General features: G+C 34.2%; 1 protein-coding gene across 1 annotated transcript; it reads right to left on the reverse strand.

Moving 5' to 3' along the window:
• Nucleotides 1-6,530: 6,530 nt before the first annotated feature.
• LOC124912197 (ACT domain-containing protein ACR4-like) lies at nt 6,531-9,832 on the reverse strand. Its single transcript, XM_047452762.1, has 7 exons — nt 9,492-9,832; nt 9,349-9,394; nt 9,137-9,251; nt 8,962-9,029; nt 7,780-8,394; nt 7,590-7,694; nt 6,531-7,109 (listed from the first exon to the last, which is right to left on the reverse strand). Exons 1-7 carry the CDS (start codon nt 9,563-9,565, stop codon nt 6,756-6,758), a joined length of 1,377 nt encoding a protein of 458 aa, XP_047308718.1. The 5' UTR covers nt 9,566-9,832; the 3' UTR covers nt 6,531-6,755.
• Nucleotides 9,833-11,120: the final 1,288 nt, after the last annotated feature.

Raw genomic sequence — 11,120 nt, forward strand, 5'->3', positions numbered from 1 at the left:
AACTCCTTCAGACAAGTCTGAGGTAGAACCGGAATTAGACGTGTAGTCTAACTCAGTGGAGTTAGACGTACCGTCTAATGGTTATTGGATAATTAGACGTGTGGTCTAATTAGTGAAAGTTAGACGTGCGTCTAAATCCTTCAGACAAGTCTGAGGTAGAACCGGAATTAGACGTGTAGTCTAACTCAGTGGAGTTAGACGTACCGTCTAATGGTTATTGAATAATTAGACGTAAGTCTAATTCTATTAGACCAGGCGGTCTAATAGACGTTTTTATTTAAAGGAGATGTGTGATTTCATTAGACTGATTTTACAATTCGTCTAACTGAAATACGTCTAATGCTTAATTTAAGCAATATGCTTGAATCTAGCATTTCACTTACCCACGTGCTATAGTTGTACCCTACTCCTGCTCAACTTTGTAGTGAAGATTAGTACAACAACTATATGCAACCAACCAAGGAATGCCACGTAAGAGAATTTTCTTCACATTACTTGTTTTGCAGGTACATCCCTAATGGAATATTCGGCGCACTACCAGTGATGTACGACCACGATCCTTGTGCTCAGATCCTGTTGTGTACAATGGAGACTTTCCAATGGAAGAGTGCCACGTATCATTTTTGAAGATTCGACCGTTAACTCCTGCTTAATATTTAACAAATCTAAAGGACAACGGACAATTCGCATTACGAATTTGCCTTACACAACGAACAAGCAATCGAATTTTACAGAGAGAAACTGTTCTATCTTCTTGCTTACTGAATTCAAGTCTTTGACATTCATACTATACTTAAGTAATATAAGTATATCACATTATAATATAAGTTATTAATTATAATATAGATTATTAAGTAAATGTTATATTTAATTTGATGTTTGATCTATTATTAATATATAATATTTTAAAGACTTAGACGTATAATATATAATTTTGAGTTGTAATTAATAAAAAAAATTGAATTATTCACTATACTTTATATATTATAAAAAATAATCTTATAAAATAATCTTATATTTTATTAAATGTTATATTTTATTAAATTATAAAACACTTAAATATTTTATATATAAATATAATAATAATTTATATTTTTAATTAAATAAAATTAAGATATTAATATTAGTTTTAATTATAAAATAATATTAATAATTTCTCTTTTATAAATTCAAACATAAATAAAAATGAGATTGAATAATACTTTTAACCAAAAGTATACTTTTATCAAACATTCATATTCCAGACATTTATCAATTTCATTAATATTATGATTATCTTATTTGAACCAAATGGTTCCTTTTAAAATAAATTTATCATATTTAATATTTTTATATTATAATAAAATTGACTATAATTTATTCAAGAATTTTTTGTTCTTTCTTTTTTCTTTTGTTAATTTCTCATAGAAAAATTAGAAACAAAAAAAAAGCAAAAATAAAAAGAAATTCTCAATAGCTGAAAGGGAAATTTGACGAAATGACTCCAATAATAGGCGTAAATGGGGAAAGTGCCAGCGCATAAATTAAATAGCGTTGGTGACCCTCTTTTTTTCTAACGAAAATGCCTCTATTGCGTCACGCATCATCTAGTTGTGTGACGCACCCGAGTGCATTGTGAAAAGTCCACAATGCCCTTGTTATATAATTAGAAAATTTCCAGTTCTTCTCATTTCTTTTCATTTCATTCTTCATTGTTCTCTCTCTTCACTTCCCCTTCTATCATTCTCCTCTTTCTCTCTAAAAAGACGACGACCCCCGACGAAGACGTCGGAATCCCAACGAAGGAAGGATGTCTGTTGCTACTGGTATGCTTCCTCCTTCTTTTATTTCTTTCTTTGAACGCATTGTTTGTTAGGGTTTAGGGATTATGGATTGATTAGGTAAATGCCACAGTTGCGATAGAATCCGGGTGCGTCACGCAGGTGCGTGACGCGGTGCGTCACGCGACCAGACCATTTATAGTTAGTACTTGCATTTCATTGTTATGGTTGTGTCTCTCGATTGATAATATCATTTTTTCAATTGCAGCTGACGTATTTGTTGTGTATAATGGAGAGTGGAAAATTGCAGTCGATGGTACTAGGTCTTTCTGTGCAAAATCATGCAAAACTATGGATATACCCCCAATGTACTACATTTTCCGAATTAGTTGATATCATCTATGAGGCGATTAACATGCAAAAGTCTACATATGATTTAGTGATTAAAGTCATGTATGATCCTTCTACAAAACTTCCCCTTGTTGTTATTGAGCGAGTTAATGATGTGGGCATCTATTTATCACAGTTGATTTTGGGTCGCAGTTCGTCACCTTCGTCACCACTGTGTGTCATTAGTAGAGAAGTACCCAAGTCAAGATAGTGCACTACCACTACTTACTAAAAAAACTATACCTGGAGTTGTTTCTCGAGTTGTTTCTCAACAGATTTTATTTGAAAGTGAAAATGAAGGAGGAGGAGAAGAAGATGAACGGGTTCATCATGAACTAATTAATTATGAACGGGTTAGTGACTTTAATTATGAACGGGTTAGTGACTTCCAAGCTACTACTAGTACTGCACTAGCAATTGCACGCACGCCGCACCGATCATCAATACCTACACCATTTAGTGCAGGAGCGTCAATGGGTACACCATCTAGTTCAAGACCATTAATGAGTACACCATCTAGTGCAAGAGCGTTAATGGGTACACCATCTAGTGCAAGACCATCAATGTGTACACCATCTAGTGCAAGAGCATCAATGAGTACACCATCGACAGACCCGACAGACCTATCACCGACAGATCCTTCATTTGCATTGGCATTAACTAGTGAAACCGTATTGGAAGTCGGTGTGTTGTTTGATAATAAAAAAGAACTTTAACTGACGCTATATAAATATGCGAGGACTTATCATTTTGAATTCAAAGTGATGAATTCACGAAAACATCTTTGGTATGTGAAATATATGAATGAGACATGCAAGTGGAGCTTGCGTGATGTGAAAGATAAGTTTTCTGAGATGTTTGAGATTCAGAAATTCAATCAACAACACTCATGATCAGTTTTTTCGAGACCGGAGAAAAAAATGCAAATATCGGCATGGGTTATTGGGCAGTGCATTAAGAGTAAGTACATGGACCATCACCATAACCACTTGCCTAAGAAAATAATTGAAGACATGCAGTTAGCTTATGGGATATTTTTGACTTATAATAAGGCTTGGAGGGCAAAAGAAACGATTTTAATGGCGATGCGAGGAACGGTAGAGAATTCAAATGGAAAATTGTCTTCATACCTATACATGTTGGAGAAGAATAATCTGGGTACTATAACAGATATTCAGACAGACGAGCTCGGTCACTTCAAGTATATGTTCATGTCTCTAGGCCTCTCAATTAGGGGTTTTAAAGTCTTTTGTCGTCCCGTATTGTGCGTTGATGCTAGTTTTCTCAAGCACAGGGTGGGAGGTCAACTATTGGTGGTTGTTGCATTGGATGCGAATGAGAAACTATATCCTGTTGCATTCGACGTTGTTGATTCAGAGAATAATAACTCCTGGACTTATTTTATGCAAAAATTTAGAGAAACATTTTATAACATTTACTTGTGGGAATTCTAGAAAATGGGAATACATATATTTGATCCAACTGTATGAAATTGAAAAAATGGTCTTAAGACTTGAACTTATTGAGTAAGCCAAAAGAAACTGCACAGATACGGTTCAAGCTCTGGAATATATTTGTACATATGTAAAATTCTAAAACACTTAATCATTTTATAGGTTTATTGGGTAAACCATTATACATGGATCCAATTACTGAAGGAGGAGAGCACCTATCATTTGCTAAAATTAGCATTGAGGTGCATCCTAGAAGCACACTGCTAAAAAGTATGACCGTAGTAGACAAAAGAAAAACCTACTATCATGGAAATCACTTATGAGTGGAGGCCAAACAAATGCTCTTTCTGCAATATCTTCCAACATGTAAGCCCAAAATTTGATTTGGCTAAGGAAGAAGATCAAAAAATTCATAAAGGCCAGAAAGTAAAGATGCAGGAAAATGAAACAGATGTGCCTATTTTCAAATAGCAAAATGTGGTTAAAGAACAAGAAACAAAAGATAAAGAAAATTATGTACAAAAAGAAAGCAGTACGAAGAAGGAGGTGAAACCTCAACCTAATAATGTTGAAGAGATAGTTGAGGATTCTCAATCAAATCAAGTTAAAGTGGTTGCTGATGAAAATAGAGAGGAATATACTCAGGTTAATCAAGAGAAATAAGAGAATTCCAAGGTTGATATATAGAAATCCAAAGTTGATGAGAATTCCAAAGCTAAAATTGAAGGAAATAAAGACAATGATCTCGAAATTCAAGTTGAGAACAACAAGGTAAAGAGTCCGAAAATCCTGAATAATAATTATTTCTATCAAATCAGAACGAGTTCATATAAAGAAAGAAATCAAAATAAGAATAAGCAGTATTCATCAACCTCTTCAGTTTATCCCCTTTCATTGTAAAAGAAAGGGGAAAGGGAAGAGGAAGGACAAGGGGAAGACAATATGTTGAAATATCAGGTTGATATGAAAATAAAAATCCTTATTGGGATAATTAAGATTTGATATAGTTTGTAATCTCTGTTTCTTTTATGTTTGATTGCTACTAATCAGATTTTTTAAGGTCGTTTGATTGTCATCATTTAATCATAGCTAAAATTTGTCTAGCTTTGATTCTTGACCCTCCCACTTTTGGGATTTTATGAAATGGTTTTAACCATTCTCCCCCCCCCCCAAAAAAAAAAATTATATATATGAGGAGATTGATTGTTTGACCGAAATAAAAGTAAAGTCTCGAGATAAGAGGTCGATTGAGATTAGTGAGATAAAAATGTGGAATGAGATGGTTTCGATTAATCGATGTATAAATAAGGTCACGCTATGAGATGTCCAATTAGGGTGAATAAATGTTAAATGAGATGGGTTGGTCAATTGAAGTGAGGATAAATAAGTAGAGTTGTTTATTGTAAAATATGCGAGGAGATGGATTGTTTGACCAAAATGAAAGTAGAGTTTCGAGATGAGAGGTCGATTGACATTTGTGGGATACAAATTTGGAATGATTTTGGTTAATCGTTGTATGTAATGTCACACTATGAGAGGTCAATTGGGAAATTGATGGGTCAAAGTGAGGGTAAACGAGATTTGTAACGTTGGATATGGTTGATTTGATCGAAATAAAATTGTGTAAAGTCCCACAATATGAGAGGTTGATTAGAGTGTGGATAAATATGGAATGAGATGGTTATTTATCCAAAGTGAGGATAAAAAATTAGGTTTTATATTGTAAAATATGTGAGGAGATGAGTCACGAGATAAGAGGTTAGTTGGGGATTGATGACCAAAGCGAAGAGTAAAAGAGATTGGTGATGTTGGAGATGGTTTATTTGACCGAAGTGAAAGTGTAAGGTCAGATATGAGAGGTCGATTATTGGGGTGGATAAATGTGGAATGAGATGGATGGTTAGCCGAATTGAGGATAAAGAAGGTCAGGTTGTATATGTAAAATATGTTAAGAGATGAATTATTTGACGAAGTGAAAATAAGGTCTCGAGATGAGAGGTTCATTGTGAATTAATGGATAAATGTGGAATGAAATGGTTAATTAGTCAAAGTGAAAGTAAGGTAGCAAGATAAGAGGTCAATTGGGGTGGATAAATGTTGAATGAGATGTATGGTTACCCGAAGTGAGGATAAGAATGTCGAGTTGTTTGATGAAGTGAAATTAAGGTTTTCGAGAGAATAGAGGTCGTTTGTGATTGGTGGATAAATATGGAATGAAATACTTTTTGATTAGTCAAAGTGAAAGTAAGGTAAATATATAGAGGTCGATTGCGAAAGAAATTGATATTGGTGGTTAAAATATGCGAGACAATTAGTTGTTTGACCGAAGTGAAAGTTAATATCACGAGATGAGAAGTTCGATTTGAATTGGTAGATAAATGTGGAATGAGATGATTGGTCATTCTAAGTGTTTTAAGGTCACAAGATGAAAGATCGATTGAACATTGTTGGGCTAAAATGAGAGTAAAAAAGAGATCAGTAATGTTTGAGATTTTTTATTTGACCAAAATAAAAGTGTAAAGTCACGAGATAAGAGATTTATTGAGAAAAAAATATGTGAAAAGATGAGTTGTTTTACCGAAATTAATAAATTGTGAAATGAGATTAAAATTTTAAACATTAAATACATATTGTTTTTTATTAAATTTATTTTGTTTATATTTTTATTATAAATAAAGTAAATTTATATTTTTAAATAAAAATAAAAATTATTTATTCAAACAAATAAACTTATTAATTAATTTTGTAATTATAAATTAATTATATATATATAATTAATATTCTTTTAAATTAAATTTTAAATAAATTATCAATTTTATAAATTAAAATTCAATTTGAACCCATAATTTTGGTTACTAATTTAAAATTAAACAACATAACAAAAACTCTTAATTATCTCTTAAAAACTAAACTACACAGACTCATATCCAAGTAATAAAAAATAATAGAATGAGATAGAAGTAAAATATTTACAAAGTTGCATTTGAAAGAAATGGAAGAATACAGCCAAGATGAACACTTAGGTATTCACTTAAACCACATTCTATATTATTACTATTATTAATTAGTCTATAGAACCTTATCCTTTTCAAAACCAAACTGCTATAATTTTTTTACTTTATCCTTTTCAATCAAAGGTGTTACTTTGATCTTATGAATAAGACTTTATGAACCCAAGATTGTAAAGAAATTTCTCTGATCTTGATCTAAAAAGAGACCCAAGTGAGAATTTGGCACTTTCCTTTGGTGGCAATTGTTGTTCTACAAATACCTCATCATTCTTCACCTTTAGAACAGTAAGCCCGATCGCCTTTCGAACTGTCTCTACAGTTTCACTCTTAACCGGACGCCCCGACGCATCAGTCACGTAGAAAACGTTCACTGCTTGAGAGCTTCGGGTTGTGACCTCAGCCCTAATGACTGAGAGCCCGTTCTCCCTGAATATTCGTGTTACATCTGTTAGAAGCCCCACTCGGTCTTCACTGCATAATTCTAGTCTAATTCCCTGTATAACAAAACTTATTGAGTAAACGTTACCATAATTAAATAACTAAACTAAAATACTCTTTTATCAGTTAGGCAGAATAAACCACTTTTACATTCAATATTTTATAAATAAATTAATTGCTAGAATAATTAACTAGATATAAATAAGTAAGGGATTTTATAAGATGTGGATTATTTTTTCTATCAAATATCATTTTTTAATCAAATTATCATAACCTAATTTTAAATACCCACATTAAACAAGATTATTTGAAAATAACCTTGATTATTCAAATACCCTTAGATCAAACAAGGCCTCACTATAAACATAAATCTTGAACATGTATCTTCATAACTATAACTAGCTTGTTAAAAGTATGTAATTATATAAAAAATATAAATATGTGATGTATGCATATGTTTATCAGAACTTATTTCAGTTTTATTCGACAACCATTTAAAGAATAAAACCAACAAGAACAAGTTATTGTATTTGTACCTCGGATGTTCGTCTCTTTATAGCTGCCTCCAAACAGTCCATGACCCGTTGCCTTTCTGCTTCCGATCGAATTGGGTACCCATCAATGTGCCTGATATAGTATTCCTATTCAATCGACAAAAGAAAAAAAGTATTAGATTCCTTCAAAATAAGCTGTCGTTTTTGGTACATTAAATAGTTATATTAAAACCTGATAAGCTTCCGCCCCTTCAGTAATCACCATGCCATGAAACACCACATATTGCATATCAGTCAATGTGCAGACAGTGTCAAAAAGTAGCTTAGGCCGATCCCCACATCTCAAATTCACAACCGTATAATCCTTTTCCAAACAATTCTCTACAGTTATAACAGGTTTCCTTTGATCACTGCCGATGGAGCTGTTGTTAATTCCCATATCATCGGTGTGGTAATCACGATCAGCATACATCATTTGGTGCAGCCTTCTTCCCGTGTGAGTTGATCCCATAGAGACAACAGATGTGTTTGCACCTCCTCTTATATCTCTATCGCCTTTCAGGACCGAAAGGAGAAGCTGCCTTATGTTGGTGACTCGATCATGATCGTCGATAGGCAATCCATTTGATTCGTCGGCTATGTAAACAACTGATGCCATCCTTGAATTGTGGGTCCAGACTTCGGCTGCTACCACATTGCACTTGTGGTCTGTAAGAACAGCGAAGATATCTGATAGCAATCCTGGACGGTCTTTGCCTGTTAATTCAATCGTCGTGTGGTCCATGGAAGATTGGACACCGACAGACCTTTTCATCGATCTGCAGCTCCTTCCCCTTGGTCCTAGAGACTATTGATTCATATATTCAGTTGTAAAGAAAATGAATTGGTTAGAAATAAAATCAAGGATCATATATTGCGAATGGGTGTCCTCAGTGTTGGGAAACATTTACTACACTTAGAAACACTATTTCAACAGAATTTCATCAAACAAGGCCTGGTAAGGTATGAATATATAATCTTAAAAAAAAAGAGATTATTTTGATATTTTGTTGATGATTTGAAACCGTTGATAGATTATTTGGGTGTGGATACCGATGGAATAAAGCTATACAACTAAAAAGGGTGCCAAAGATAAAACTGCTCTTTTGATAAAAGTTCTTCCTAAAGAGATCTAATTTCATGGTAATTGTACAATTGGCGATTCGTGTTTGAAAGTGATGTAATTTCTAGTGTATCTCAATCAGCCACAGAGATTCCAAGACAAGTTTGGCTGGGATATTGGGAAGATATTGTAAACATGACAAAGTTTTTCTAATAAAGTAAGTAAAAGCACAAGTATATGCAGTTCATCAACCAAAAGGATTAAAGCAATTATCATGGAAATGATCTCTTTAGGCAAAAATAAAGATCTTACCTGCTGAATTCGTTCAGCCATACCATCTTCAGGGAGCTTGTTTCCATGTTGATCAGTAACATGAAAAACTGTCATTCGGGATAATGAATGCATCAATTTTCGTAAAATCAACCGAAAAGACACAGATTATAAGCAAGATAATTGAACCCATGAACAAAAAGAAACAAAAACTAACCATCCATAAACCACCCCCCATCTGAAGATATGTATGCTCTTCTAATCAACAGGTTTAAATCAGTCAAAACTTGAACAACATCTAGCAAACTCCCTCTCTTATTTGCACTATCAACCTACATAATCAAAGAATCGACCAGTAATGAACAGTATGCAACAGAAATCCTGCTGATGCATATCAATTCAAAGCAACAGAAAAATAAAATCGATTACCTTAATTAAAGTGGATTTGCTGTCTGAGACATTATCAACAGTAACCCTACAGAACAGAAAAGTGGTAACGTCAATTACCAGACAGACCCGCAGCAATTCAACAAAATTAAAAACAACCAGAAAAACTCGGATTGAATTTGTACCTCGGCGCATTAACGCGAAGAACAAGCTTCTCGAATTCATCATTAAACATGGGAGGAGAGGACCAGCAATCCATATCAGAACACCTGATTACTTACGCAGATTAGTCGACGAATTCCGCTCTATTCTCATCGATCCTCTTTAGTAATCACCGGAGAATTTGTCGTGACATTGACATAGTTAATTAATTTGCTGGCTTTTCGACTGGACGAAGAGTTTTCTATATGAAAAGGATGATTATATATACATATATACACGGAGACCGGACGGACGAACAGACGAACGGGGAGGAGAGAACGTACTGACTGTTACTGCTCGCTCACTGGGCACTTTTGTCGTTGGGCATGTGGGCCAACAATCTACGTAGCCATCTCTTTCTTGAATATTTCTGGCCTTCCTCCATTATCTCTCTATATAACTAACTAGGGTTTTTTCTTTAATAATGCCTGCTAATTTGGAACGGAATTGTTAAAACTTGAATTTAATTAGAAATGTAATATAATTATAATTCTTTATAAAATTTATTGATTCTTTCTTTTACTAAACTTCTCTTTTATTCAATAATTTGACAAAATGATCCTTAAAAATAAGAAGGCCTTAAGATGTGCTGATAAATTAAATTGCGTTGAAGACCATTTAATTTTTTTTTGACGAAATTACTTGCGTCACGTAACGTGAAGGGAGAATCGTCACACGAAAAAAAAATGTGTGAAAAGTCCAGAATATCCTTACCATTTAATATAACTTCGTCATTTTTTTCATTTCTCTCTTCTCATCCTTCTCTCTTCCCGCTCTTCTCCTCTTCTCTCTAAACGAAAACGTAAACGGCGCGATCTTCGACGGACAACCACGACAAACGACTATCTTCGACGGACACAACCTTGAGCACGAGCACAAGCACGATGGTGGCAACATGTACTCTTCTTCCTCGAGCATGATTCTCTAAATCGGTTCCGTTTTAGGGAAGATTCATGTGATTCGGTCCCTTCTCGCGACGAGAACGATCGTCTTGAGAAGGGACCGAATCACATGAATCTTCTCGTGAAAGGCTGTCCCTCCTCGCGATGGGTGGTCCCTTCTCGCGTTGAGCAGTCCTTCTCGTGATGGACTTTCTTGCGAGGAGCACGATCGTCTCACGAAAAGGCCCGATCGTCTCGCGAAGGGCACCATTTTTAATGAATAATTGCATGACTTCAATTGTATTGGATCGTCTCGCGACGGCTCCTCATTCTAATAATATTATTTATTCATTCATGTTTTTAATTGCAGTTGAAGTATTCGTTTTGTATAATGAACGGTGAACATTTGCTGATGGTACAATGACTTTTCATGCAAGATCGATCAAAATTTTGGATTTACCCCTAAATATTACTTTTGCCGAATTAGTTGATTTCATATATGATGCACTTAACCTGCAAAGATTTACATATGATTTAGTGTTTCAAGTCAAATATGATGTTCTGTGTATGAAAAATCCTCCCCCTCTTGTTATTGATCAAGATAAGGATGTGAACACATATTCATCACGGTTGATTTCGGGTCGCACTATGTCACCACTATGTGTCTTTGTAGTAGAGAAGTTACCACGTACTCAAGATAAGATACCATTACTTACTACCCACCTTAAGAAA

This window comes from Impatiens glandulifera, chromosome 8 (genome assembly GCF_907164915.1).
Source record: "Impatiens glandulifera chromosome 8, dImpGla2.1, whole genome shotgun sequence".
NCBI lineage: Eukaryota > Viridiplantae > Streptophyta > Magnoliopsida > Ericales > Balsaminaceae > Impatiens > Impatiens glandulifera.

Excerpts from the sequence above, each read along its gene's own strand:
- LOC124912197 (XM_047452762.1), bottom strand. The coding sequence starts at position 9,565 with ATGGATTGCTGGTCCTCTCCTCCCATGTTTAATGATGAATTCGAGAAG. Across the intron at positions 9,252-9,348 it reads GCAAATCCACTTTAATTAAG|GTTGATAGTGCAAATAAGAG; the intron begins GTAATCGATTTT and ends TTGATTATGTAG. Across the intron at positions 7,695-7,779 it reads AAGGGGCGGAAGCTTATCAG|GAATACTATATCAGGCACAT; the intron begins GTTTTAATATAA and ends TCGATTGAATAG.